Source organism: Amblyomma maculatum, chromosome 1, assembly GCF_055883805.1.
Source record: "Amblyomma maculatum isolate TAMU_Amacu chromosome 1, ASM5588380v1, whole genome shotgun sequence".
Lineage (NCBI taxonomy): Eukaryota > Metazoa > Arthropoda > Arachnida > Ixodida > Ixodidae > Amblyomma > Amblyomma maculatum.
In genome coordinates, this window is record NC_139344.1 from 353,632,053 (window position 1) to 353,645,624 (window position 13,572).

The 13,572-nt window shown below is 40.9% G+C and overlaps 1 protein-coding gene across 1 annotated transcript in view; it reads right to left on the bottom strand.

The window, feature by feature from the left end:
• Positions 1-234: 234 nt before the first annotated feature.
• LOC146207817 (sodium-coupled monocarboxylate transporter 1-like) overlaps positions 235-13,572 on the bottom strand; it is a 28,974-nt gene continuing 15,636 nt past the window's right edge. Inside the window, exons 10-16 of the mRNA XM_084590545.1 lie at positions 11,955-12,064; positions 11,812-11,879; positions 11,255-11,341; positions 9,106-9,272; positions 8,575-8,672; positions 6,408-6,529; positions 235-1,219 (exon numbers count right to left, since the gene is read on the bottom strand). Of these exons, the coding sequence (XP_084446671.1) occupies positions 1,160-1,219; positions 6,408-6,529; positions 8,575-8,672; positions 9,106-9,272; positions 11,255-11,341; positions 11,812-11,879; positions 11,955-12,064 (712 nt within the window). The 3' untranslated portion in view covers positions 235-1,159. The remainder of the gene's footprint in view (positions 1,220-6,407; positions 6,530-8,574; positions 8,673-9,105; positions 9,273-11,254; positions 11,342-11,811; positions 11,880-11,954; positions 12,065-13,572) is intronic.

A 13,572-nucleotide genomic window follows, 5' to 3' on the forward strand; every position in this document is an offset into this window, starting at 1 on the left:
TACAGAGGAGCCTTCTGCTCAAAAAGGTATGTTCAGTGAAGAGATGTTCCCCAAGTATCACTTCTTTCACTGTAGATTTTGAAAATTTTGGTTAATGACGTCACACTCACTGAGATTTACGTTTCGTTTTCCTTTTTTTTTCATGTGGATTATATACCTTTTTCGCATCAACTGGAGATATTCACGCCCTTGACAGTCTCCGCAGGCATATGTGGATACTCTTAAAGCATGATTAGAATAGCTTTCAGTTTATTGAAATGCAGCATGTTTTTATTTACTTCGGACACACCTCTGCACATTTCGATATGTCATTGCTATATCCCAATTCCACAGACGAAGGAGATGAGACGTTCAGGTGGTGCTTATGACCGAAGATTACACTGGCGCTGACGTATGAAGAACAATCTGTTTAAAGGAGAGGGTGTTTTGGGCCCGCTGACCCGAGAGTTAAACAAAGTTTTTATTTCTTGATACCTTACACTTGCCCCTCAATGCCTGTGTGAGACCTACCGAATAATTTGGTTGTACCCTGTTTTCTGGTATTGCGACCAACAAAATTCAGCCCTTGGTCCTATTAAAATGCGTTCCTATTAATGAAATTAGTCGCTATTCTCTACCCTGCCCGAGTCCTCCACTCGTCCTTTTATTCTACCAAATAGATTTTTGCCTTACAATGCATGACCGACTCACCCAACAACGTGTGCTATTGCGATTGCTTCTGTTGGACAAAGCACCGGGAAAGTATTCCCGAAGCCGGCACACACCATAAACTATGAAGCCAGTAAGGACCAACAAATCGATTAACGCATCACACAGAAAGAGAGGTTCACTATACTTCCGCGAACGAAATCGAGATCGAAAGATTGAAGTGCGCATGTGTTTAAGCTGCATCAAGCGGTTTGCATACAGATTTTGCGTGAAGATAATGACACCTAGAGGAAAATAAGCTTCCCTTGCCATCTCTGCGTCCCATATGTTCTGGATTTTCAAGCATCCCAAACGGGTAGCATTATTTAGAAAATCAATGCTAACTTCCTGCATTTATTAGAAGTGTATGGCAATTGTTGATGGTGCCAGAATTTGCCGGTGGTCCTTGATTATGCCAGCAAGCACCCTTAGCGGCTGACAGTAATCTGTAAACTAGGGAAGTAATGAGGAGCTAAGCAGGCTGTCGGCGCTGCTGTACCAGAGCTTTGTGTTCGGTTTGCTCGGCTTCATGCTGCGGAAAGCAGAAAAACCAAGAAGCACAAAGTTAGCAAAAGCAGAAGAGTTACCACGTTCCACAAAAATCATTCTTTATAACAAGCACACATGCCATCTCTATATTTACCATCTTCAGCGCATAAATTACAATGATTGGCAGTTACATTTTGCAAAAGAAGTTTATTTTTTACTCAAGCATTAAACCAACACCTGCTGTACAAACTTGTATTGAAATCATACCGCTGTTTAAAACATACAGTTCCTGCAGCGAAGACAGGATATCTATTGTAGATTTTATATTAAGCGACGTAGGAATATAGCCACGTTTAGATTGAGTATTGCCTTGCTTATTTATAGAACTCTCCTTTTCCTCAACGCTTCATACTCTGAATGATCAAAACGCCCGTTCTGGGCTTTGGGCGCCAAATAGCGAAAGTAGTCTTTATGAATAACCTCTAAAACAAACTGGAATATTCTAGAGTATCCCGTTCTTTAGGCAGGAGCAAATAAGGACGACATCAAAATGTTTCCCTGCCCAAATTAATAAAGCTTTAAACCATCGTTTCCGAGAGTCTAAGACTTGTAATTTGACGTCAATTAGTGTTGAATAGATCTTCCTTCACGTGAAATATATGTGATTAGCTTAAAACGGAAGACAGGAGTACGAGTATGCACAACGCCGTTGAAACATTCTCATGGACGTCGTCGTGAATGTTCTGATATTTTCCGAAAGAATGTAGAAAATTGGGCGTTTCAAGCAAAATCAATTCAGCAAAGAAGGTATTATCCAACGTCTTGAAGTATTATTTCTTCAAAATGCAAAAACTAAATCGCCAGAGACTTAACCAGGTAACACCCAGGGCTGTGTGCTCAGAAGTACTATTTGGCTCAACGATTTAGTTTTGGTCTGCTGTCGTTTAGCAGTAGTTGACAAGATAAGGTTGCTCACTGTTTAACTTTAATATTAAATAAAGGCTAAGCTATGTCAGCCTGATTTTTAATCATCCGCGCAAGATCACTTGATTGTGACATCAAAGAGCAGTTTAGCCAGTCAGAGCGACGGCACACGCAATTCAGAATGCTCAGCTTGGGGGATCCTAGCAATGCACTTGCACACGTAACTAAAATATAGCGCAAATAAGATGGCGGCCACAGATGACTAGACACTCAACTTCCCACAGATTATGTGATGTCAAGTGAAAACATTTTAGACTACCTGGCCGAGGCTACTATCTTCTCTCCCGCAAGTAAACAAGATTTTTGACCTACATAAGATTTTGCTTTTGTACGCTACATGAATATTTAGTTGTACGTGGCCCATAGGTAGAATAAAAATTAGGCTTCATAATCTTGTTGGCCAGATCCGGAGAATGCTTCACAGCTGCCTGAAAGGTAAAAGAATTCTTTTGGCTTGGTTTGTATTAGAAGGCTTATTGCCTGAAGGTGACATCGGTTACGAGGGATGCTTAGTAAAGGGCTCCGAAATTTTTTACTACATGGAGTGCTTTCCCACGCCCTTACACAAGGGCCCTTGTAAGGGCGACATGCATTTCTAATCCATTGAAACACGGCCATCGTGGCCAGAATTGGCCCCGCGTCCTTAAACTGAGCACAGAGCACCGAGCTACCGCGGCAAGCTGGCCGCACGAAGACACGAATAAAGCTTTCAATGACATTTGGAAGCTTAGTAAAGATGGATGGAATATCGTGTGCAAGTCTTCTTAGAATTATTTTTCACACCATTGGTGTGAGTTATAACTTACATACTTATTGTTACAGACACATCGCATTTGCAAATTTTTTTTACCTGTTTCACGACGCAAATAATTTTTCTGTTGCATGTAGCTTCAACACTAGTGTTGCGCAAGCTCATAGTGTTGTATTTCTCTGGCGCAGATGCCACCCATAATTTTTTCTATGCAGTATTAAAACGACCAAGTCTGAGGACTGAGTCGTATCAATATGGGTATCGATTGGAGCACAGTTTTCGTCAATTCACTTAATTTTTAATTCGAAGACTACATAGGTTAGCGGATTATTTCTGTGGCCCCGGAGTCACTCCTTAAGCCGGCACAGGCCTTGGGCTGTGCATTTTTGAAAAGGACTGTACGTTCGTTCCAAAGTATAGAAAAGGATTGTTACATAAAGGAAAGGCTAATAGCGCAACAAAAAGACACTCACAATTAGGCACAAATACACAGTTTTCATTGACTACACAAGGATTATTTAAGAACAGAAGAGAGATTTAAAAATGCTATTTTACACAGCTGAAGGCAGCACACCACCATGTAGAGAATTATTCCCACATGCCATCAATGAATGGATTAAGCTGCCTTGTTGTGTCATTTAATGCCAGTCCGAGGATAAGTTCCAAGCAATGTTGTCGGACTTGTGGTGTGCATAAATCCTGAGCTGCTGTTTTCTGATTTTCCTCTTAATTCTTTCTATTTTTCCCTGAAAACTAACAGATTTGAAGGCACAGTTTGTGGTCTTTTAAATCTTTTGTCATGTGTCATATATTCTTTTCCATCCTGTACAGATGGTTAGCACATGCTGTATGATTTATTCGTGTATGTATGCACCCCCCTTGTGCAACTCTGCCTTCACGGCGCTGCAGAAATGTTTATAAATAAATGACATTTTTGTCACATCGTTCATGCAGAACGCCACATTAGGGTTTGCAGGATAGCCCCGGTCTTTTCTATGGTTGCTATGGCCCACCCACGGTATACTGTTGGGGTAAGAGCTAACTGACGAAACCGCAATATTTGCTATGCTTCTTATATTCACGGTATCTATAAGCCGCCCTATTCGTTTACGGTTTGCAAAATTATGTTGGTTTCTCTTCTAGGTCAAGCACATTGTTACATCTTTTTAACTTAGTTGACTTTATATGCTACATTCATGCACAAAAGTACCGATACTGGCAAGGCTGCTATTGAATCATTTGACAAAGTCATTTGCTCAAGATATTCGCTTCTTTCAGGATAAGATTCGCTTCTTTGATTTGGGCGGTTTTGTAACAGCCATTCAAGAGGCATAATCATTTGTGTACATGCCAGCAACGGCCGGAGGTCATGTGCTCCTTCCTCTCTTGTTCATAATTTTTGTTTTTGTTTTTATTTGTTTCTTTTTAGCTGATTTCAGCACTGAACACCACACTGCATAGTTTAATGAATGCCTTACTCATTCACTCCTGCCATAGTGCTCCACTGCGCTCCAGTATGTATAATTAAATCACAATTAATATTATAACTGTAAAACTAGCAACATAATCCTAGACGTAACAAAACAGCTTTGGTTTTCGTCTGTAGGATTCGTTTAATAATTAATGTGTTAAGGAGCAGCATCCCATCCACAAATATGCTACTGATACCAAGAGTAGGATGATGTTAACCCGCGTCTCCGCAGTAAGTCTGGATAACAAGGCTTTTTCATAAGTACCCTCCCTTTGTTGCATAAGTTATGGACTTACGCGAGAAGATACTGGATAAGTTCCACACTCCAGTTTATTTAGAAGGCACAGCCTTACATGCGCAAGGAAACGTACACGTAGTAAAGAATCTCACATTTCTGTGTGATGCATAATATAGTGCACTGCCATGAAATATTGTCGTATGGTTAAATGTAGTAGCCATGGAGGAAGCACAAGCGTCATTTAGATATGAAACGAATATTTACAAACTAGTTAAGGAGCCCGTGGTCATTTATTTTTTTCAGAACTAGGTGAAGCATGTGTCTATTGAAAAGATGAAACACTAGAGCAATATTTCTTTGCATCAACCTAGAGAACAAGTGGCCTACGTTTGACCAATTTGTATCAGAAAAAATAAAATTTTAATGTTTTTTTTTCAACAATAAAGGACGAATAGAAGTTTTTAAAGTTGCTTCCTTAAACATTAACATCAGTTAAACATTTTTTTTCCCAATCTATTAGTTGAGTATAATGCACATGTAGTCTTGTCATGGTTGTGTAGGTTTCCCCCCCCCCCCCCCCCTCTTTTAACACCATGAGCCGCGAGTAAGATGCCTACCTACATATGCAAAGCTCTTTGCGTGACTTTGCCATCATCCAGATGGATATGCACCTGGAGCAATTGCTTTAAAGTTATTTTATTAAGCAGCCTACCCCGCTCTCCTGCTTCAGTTTTTTATTTACATATTGTAGGGTGTAAAGTTTTAAAATTATTATATCTATCTATGCGGCTACGATCATTTGCATCCCATGCATATTTTTTGTGTATAACTGAAATGCAATTATATCGCTATTTTTATTTTGCCCCCAATTTTAATGCAGTCAATTCAATGTGTTCGGTATTTATCTTGAAAATCCTTATCATCGTTTAAAACAAATTATATACCTGTACAAATGCAGTGTCGGGTGCAATTTTCTTATGTTTCTTTATTACGTGTCTCCTCTCCTTAACTTTTTAACTTTTGTTCGCTAATAGCTATATCTTACTTTTATTTAACAAAAATCGAGTACAAAGCTTTTGTTCTGTATTTGATTTGAATGTAACTCTTGTATATTTCTACTATTTTAATATATCATGATGCCCTGTCAATTTTGTGCATCTTAATTTAAATGGAAGGTACTGCAGCCGGATACACAGCAAAGCGATCAAGGCAGTGGCGCCTTGGAAAGTAGGACCTCACAACTCTCCCCATATTCTGTTGTGACCTGCTATAGGTCACTTTGTTTGCTTTCTTCTCTTCGCGCGGTTGCAACATGCATTCCAAAGGTGCACCTGCCAGCGGTCGTAGCAGGTGCGCTGCGTTTGGCAGGGATGGCTTAAAATTGGTATACATTATACACCTTTCTAACAAGTGGTCACTTGCGTCGCCATATTGTTCGCTTTGAGCCTTCGGAGCTAGCTGGGTGGAAACCACTGCGCTAGTGATTTGCAGCAGTCTAGAAAGGAGAAGCGAACAATATAGTGACGTTTATATCGTAAAGGTGTTTATAGGAGCCGCCTTGAGCATGCAGATGACGTTTTAATACTGAGCTGTCTCTGAATGTATCAAGCCTCATTAGAGGCGCGCCCATCCTACAAGCCCTCTTTATATACCAATAAAGCAATAACATTTCTATCCGATCCTTCCAGTTCTATTATTACAGTACACTCTGCTTAACGGTCACATTTGTTATATCAGGCGATGTGTCTGGCGGCTTGTGGCAGTGTAACTATTTTACTAGTGCTCACCTTTGGTAACTTACACTTCGTCCCATCTCTAGTGTCTTGGTTCGTATGGACATCCTTTCTCATATATTTGCGAACCAAGTGGAAGATGTAAATTGCATTTACCGCTTCTGCATCGTCCCGTTCTGAAAGAAATATATTTTTAGTGATCATTTGTCCGCGAAACAACTTAACGGAGACCTGCTTCGTCACATACCAAAATATTTACAGCTACTGGTAAAGCACTATAATGCATCCAGGTGGGCATTGGTCGCTTAAAATATGCCCTTGCGTTACGTAAGTGACTTGCGTTTTTTGAAAGGTACTTCACTCTCATATGATTTGTGGTGTTTGCTATAATGCGATATTGCATGCTTTTTTTACGCCAGAAAGGTATTGGGCGCTTTTTCATACAAAACATACGCGTTGGTTATAATAAAACTTGGTGGGACCTATCTTAAAGGGCAATTGTGGCGTTTTACTAACATCCTCAGATTTTATTGAAATTTTCACGGTACGTTGCTCGGAGTTCACTGGTAATTTGTACCAAGTTTCACAACTCGGTAATGTTTTGTTGCAGCACAGATGAATTTTAAAATGTCCCGATTCGTGGCAGCAATAGGGAGAATTTCTAAGAGCAACATTGGGAGCGTGAAGAACCTGGATGCACGACCGTTTATATTCGCTTTGCGTTTGCTGCGGGACCAAATTCTGAGCTTGTTTTCGGTCATTTTTTACAAATAATGAACCCATTTGTCGCTTACAGTCACCACTTTAGCTAAATAATGGGCACACGATTGCTTTTGCGGCTGTAACCGTGGCGTCATAGCTTCGGTCGTACCAGTGACGTCATAGAAATTTAACCTCGGTTTTAGTTTCATCATTCTTACTCTTTTAAAATACTTCTAACTGGCATTTAAAAAGAAAAGCTTCTTTTTGTACCGGGGAGGAGGATTTTAAGGAATATGATATTGGGTTACGGGCTCAATATATTCAAATATTAATCCCGGTCTCTCTGGGGGATAGCATGGTAGCGTTAACGGCTTCCATTTCTGGCTTCCCTTGAGGATCCTCGTTCGCGCACATACAAGGCAACTGGCTCAAAAGTGAAGTCCATGGTATTTTTTCAAATTCTAGAGTTGATAACTAAATGACATTCCTTTAACCACTCTTATCTTTCCTCACATTAAGAAACAGTTTTTCAAAAGACCAAGTAGTAGTACTGTAAAAGAGGAAATAGAATAAAATCAAAACTGGGTTCGGATAAAGCGATGAAAATAAAACAGACCCCTTAATGACGTCCTCAATACTGTCCCAAATTTAGTAGTGTGCGCGCTTTATTTATTTATTTATTTTTTGCTAAGCTGCGACTCTTAATGACAGTTTAGGCCATTATTTAGCTGAAATGACAAAATAAAAGCTGCGAATTTCGTCTTCTGCAAAACCAGAACGAACATCGATGGCCGTGCATCTAGTGACGTTAGGGACTAAAGGCTGCGCGCAGTAATCCCTGCTATTGGGATTCCAAATCGGAAAATTTTAAACTTGATTTGGTTGGATCGAAACGCTGCCTCACCCTGATATTAGGCACGAAGAACCTGTGAACTGCAAGGAACGCATCGTGAAAATTTCAGTAAAATATCGTAAGATGCAATAAGTGCCGGAGCCTCTGATCACCAGTCCTGAAATATGTACCTCTTTTACTTCTCGAGCACTCTTTAGCACGCCGTCATAAGCTAGCACTTAATGTCAGAGGCCCCCGACATTGATATAAAGCACGATTTAACCAAGCTCTCGAAAGTGCCTGCTTGGACTAGGGCTAGCTCGACCGACTCGGGATGCAAGGGTCCCAGATGTTTCGATTCCTCTAACCATTCCATCTCAAAAGGGAAGTCCTAGGCGGGTCCTTCCAACGTGTCCTTGTCCTGTCATCTCGTGATGTCATACAACCCACGACCGATCAGTAGCCGCCCATGTCACCTGCCAGAGGCACGCCCGTGAATTATCGCTCGGACAGCCGGCGCCGACAACGGTAAGCCGAATTTTGGGGGAACTTACCCTTGAACTTGTTCGCACTAAAGTGATATTTTGTTCTGCAACATCAATATTTTATGCACTCATCATGAACTAAACATCCGCTTAGATGACACAGACGAAAAAAAAAAAAGTTAAAGCCAAAAGGAGCTCTTACCGAATATAAGACTGACGACCAAGGAAACGATGATGTCCACGATAAAACCAATGAAGGCGATCCACATGAAGGAGATGTGGTAGAACATAAAGATGCCACTGCCAGAAGAATGTCCAATAAAAATCTCACTCTAATTGCACATCCACCACAACAACCCTAGAGTCGGTAACCCTGGTGGAATTAGAGCTGTATGGTTCGCAATCCGTATCTGATTTGTCAATGTTGTTCTTTTGCCTGATATGTGTCGCCGGAGACATCTCAAAACATTTTTGAACTGATTTAAATTAGACTGCATGAAATTCTGCAAACAAGCGTGTGGGTTCATGCAGCGTGTAAGCTATGAAGCTTGAGCAAAATACCACAATGCCTCGGTCATGTTGATTTAAACACTCACTGCTGACTCATTTGGTTTCTCTTCGCTGTTGAAAGTGACGCGAATGGTATAAATCATACGACTTATTTTCTTGAATTACAGAAAGCGAACTCGATGTGCACCAGGATCTTACTCTGCACGCATGGATCTCAACCCACCTTGGTGTTGGTGGCAACTCGTAGGATCCCGCCGTAATGGTCCGGTTAAAGTTTATACATCCGGCTGTGGTAGTAGGCAAAGCGTGTGCTTTCGGCGGGTACACAATAGCACCCAGGGCGAGCCACACGGAGATAAGCACGGCAACAGCGGTGCCCACCATGACACCCTGCAAGGCGCACGACATGGAAATGGAAGTCGCAGTTCTTATTTTGTGGGATGTATTACACAAAGGCCAAGCACGTTAATTAATCGACTTTTGAGAAGCAAGTTCCCGAATACGGCAGGCCCTTTATTTTTATCAGCCTGTTTGCGGAAAGGTCAAGCCCGTTCAGGGCTGAAGGCTTTTACGACTACATATACATTTAGGATGTTGATACGTTCGCAAAACGAAATACATTATATATTGAGGGGTGTAAAAACGCGTACACTTAAACCGTTCAGAATTCGCATCTGACGGTATCGATGCTTTCACAACAAATCCTGCATCGTGTATTTCCTGGACGCATGGACATCATTGCTCACTCCTGGACGTCATATTATCAGCAAACTATTTTTCATTAATTTATTCATTTTTATCCTTAATCACATGTGCCCTTCTGATGCATTGAGGCAATAAATATTGCTTATTATATTGCATTTCCACGATTCTTCTTTTTTCTGAGCTCGTTGATTCAGGCTATGTACTTCATATGCAAAGCTGCAAGCAGTTAGAAGAGAATCAGTAAACTTGGAGGCGTGGAAGTGACAGTGATGATGCTGGGTCACACGCCATGAGCAATAAAACCATCGAAAATACAAAAGGTTAGCAAATATATGCATCACATCGTGTTTGTTTTCTGTGTGTTACTTCTATATGCGCAACACAACAATGGTTGGATCCATATACACAATGGCTGCTAGATATGCGTGGTGGTAGCATTTTCATATTGTATTTGACAGTTAGATCAGTTCTTAGTATGTGTAGTAAAAATCCCTCCATTACGACGGAAGGTATCTGATGTTCTACACTGCTTACTGTACACTTCATATATAGCACACTGCATTATAGTACTGTCCAATAGCCATGCATTAAGGGCACTCCTATTTCGCTCAATTTTACAATATTGTTTCAAGGAAAGCTTGAAGGAGTTTGAGAGAGGCTATCAAGGTGTTACTGTCACCCAACGAGTACACGAAGATCCATTCTATTCTACAGATATCCTGCATTATTTATTATATAACATTTTCTAAAACCCTCGAAGTCTACAACGTTCTCCTCTACACAAATTAATCTTTGAAATTGCTTTGTTAATATCGGTCTAACAGGTTTTTATTCTCTAAAACTGAACAATCTTCTTTTCGACATGTAAGACTTAATTCACGTTTTGACTGCTGAAATTCTTATATGAGCAAGCCATATTTCCTATCCTAATTTCCTAAGTATTTCCTATCAGCTACAATAAAATATAATTGGTGTCTCAATTTTTAATTTGTTCTATAGGTGCATAATATTTCGCCAAGAATTGCTAACGCGATACACATTTTATCGTCTTAGCTAATGCACGTGTAGATAATCTATTTTGAGACGGAAGTGGTAGACGATTGGTCGCTGGTGTACTGTAGATATAGTGCACTTTCATTAGAGGTGTAGAGGTTGCATGGCGTATCTATGCACACCTCTGGATATCGCAAGAAACGAAAGAGTTGAAAAAAGCGCCGTATTAAACACTGAAAATACTGAAATACTGTTGCAGAATAATAGATACTGAAATACCTCACTGAAATTTCTCGCGTAGATAAAGAGAGATAAATGTTTATTGGGAGCAAGAGTGCAATATTCGGCTCAGGTGGGCAGCTTCTCGCATAGAGGTAAAAAAAAAGACAGTGCACAAAGCGCACGGCAGGGTGACATGACGACAGATGAGCGTCAATGGCGGCACAACCTAAAATTCATATCATGAGCTAAAGAAGTTTCGCATATGTATAGGGCAAGTGGAAAAATCAGAAGAATTGAAAAATGAATTCTGCTTTTTAGCAACCTTCCACTGAATAATTGCCTCAATAAGATAAGGAGGTCAAAGCATATTGCCTTAGGCTCAGGTCACCATAGTATAGCCATCAAGGGACACAATATAAAGCAATATTAGCATTTCCTATGCTAACATTTACCTTTCGTTTGCAGCAAGGGAGAAATAAGCCGAGACAAAATATAGCCACCAGAGGACCAGCCAGGGCACCCACCAAAGATGAGACGGCCTGCGTTTGAAAAACCGCTACGCCAACTTTAGTGAAACCCTATCATCACCGAGTGCTCTAATCAAGCACGTTGGTATTTCATTCGTCCACAAATGCTGCTTGCTGTATTAGATAAAAAAGAAACGTACTTCAAGCTTGGTCTTCGCCTTGTATTATTTTTTACAATGATAAGAGGAGCGATGTCAGAAGAAAGAAACCACTTGGCATGCATCAGAGACCATAGCACATTTACATTAGTACATGAAATGTAGATTGTAAATGATTTATGGAAGATTTCTTCATGTTATATATATATATATATATATACATATAAGTCCTCATTAATATTGCTGGATGTAGAGAGCTCATCAGTATCAGTATATCAAAGTGTTTATCTTTCTTTGGGCTACTCCGTTCAAGATTCAGTACTTAGAACAGCTATTAAAGCAAAAAGTACAAGTTACAATACCCAAATAAAATTATTTTCTTACCTGTATAATAGATTCCATTGATCCGGCGAGAAAGGCAAGAGCGATGGAGAGTAGGCCGTACGCAGCGGCTGCAATTGCAATAGTATTGCTGCAATTTTTATTTGTTCGGGTAATCTGCGTAAACAAATTGTGCTGTTACCTACCAATGCCCTTAGTGAGTCTGAGGGCAGTGGTTTCTTTGATGTCAAGACGAGGACGAAGGAAATCCTCCCAGGTCACAGCTGCGAGTGCATTATAACCAGAAGACAACGTGCTGAAAAGAAAAAAAGGAAAATTTAACATGAAAGAACATGCTTTTTCCTGAAAAACGCTTTCCGCATAATTGCGCAAAATAAGGCAAATTATTTTCCTGTGAGGAAAGAAACAGATAGGAAACCGAAGTATTCGAAGATAGGCTTTACGATTAGGAAAACTTGAGACCAGAACTGCGCAGCACATACAAATATAAGCAACTGTTGTAGCTCTGGCGCCACAAAATTCATGTATTTCGGAACAAATTCGGTACTATATGTAGTGTTTGACGGCCAGAAACTGCACATTAGGTTTGAGATATGCAGCAGTCAGACAGACAAGCGTTGTTGTTGTTGTTGTTGTTGTTGTTGTTGTTGTTGTTGTTGTTGTTGTGTGTGTGTGTGTGTGTGTGTGTGTGTGTGTGTGTGTGTGTGTGTGTGTGTGTGTGTGTGTGTGTGTGTGTGTGTGTGTGTGTGTGTGTGTGTGTGTGTGTGTGTGTGTGTGTGTGTGTGTGTGTGTGTGTGTGTGTGTGTGTGTGTGTGTGTGTGTGTGTGTGTGTGTGTGTGTGTGTGTGTGTGTGTGTGTGTGTGTGTGTGTGTGTGTGTGTGTGTGTGTGTGTGTGTGTGTGTGTGTGTGTGTGTGTGTGTGTGTGTGTGTGTGTGTGTGTGTGTGTGTGTGTGTGTGTGTGTGTGTGTGTGTGTGTGTGTGTGTGTGTGTGTGTGTGTGTGTGTGTGTGTGTGTGGTTTGGTTTGTGAGGTTTAACGTCCCAAAGCGACTCAGGCTATGAGAGACGCCGTAGTGTGTGTGTGTGTGTGTGTGTGTGTGTGTGTGTGTGTGTGTGTGTGTGTGTGTGTGTGTGTGTGTGTGTGTGTGTGTGTGTGTGTGTGTGTGTGTGTGTGTGTGTGTGTGTGTGTGTGTGTGTGTGTGTGTGTGTGTGTGTGTGTGTGTGTGTGTGTGTGTGTGTGTGTGTGTGTGTGTGTGTGTGTGTGTGTGTGTGTGTGTGTGTGTGTGTGTGTGTGTGTGTGTGTGTGTGTGTGTGTGTGTGTGTGTGTGTGTGTGTGTGTGTGTGTGTGTGTGTGTCGCAATACCTCTAGTTGTTTTTCATTGGGCGCCATCGACCTACAGAATTAAGGGCCAAAATGCCATTATTAGGACTTTGAGCGCTGCTGCCAAATTCGATAAGATTGTGATAAAATGATGTTGCTTACGCTTTGTCCGGTGCTAGTGATAACATAAACTGCCGATTCCCTATGTGCTTCTGCCCGGTATCGTGGTAGGCGGTATAGTGCGCTTTAATAACCGCCTGATGCAACCAAAACGAGAAGTAACAAGTGGAGCACGTGACCCTTTTCTCCGCCCTGCGAGTGCTTGAAAATACGCCCAGATTTTCCAGAAACATATCTTGGCTGTGCAAACAATTCGCGTCTGAGGAGCATTATATGTTACTCATATAAAATTGTTGAATCTCTAATAATGGCAGTAATACATTCTCAGTGGCAATATTATGACCGGGCTGTAAGGCGAAGGGGA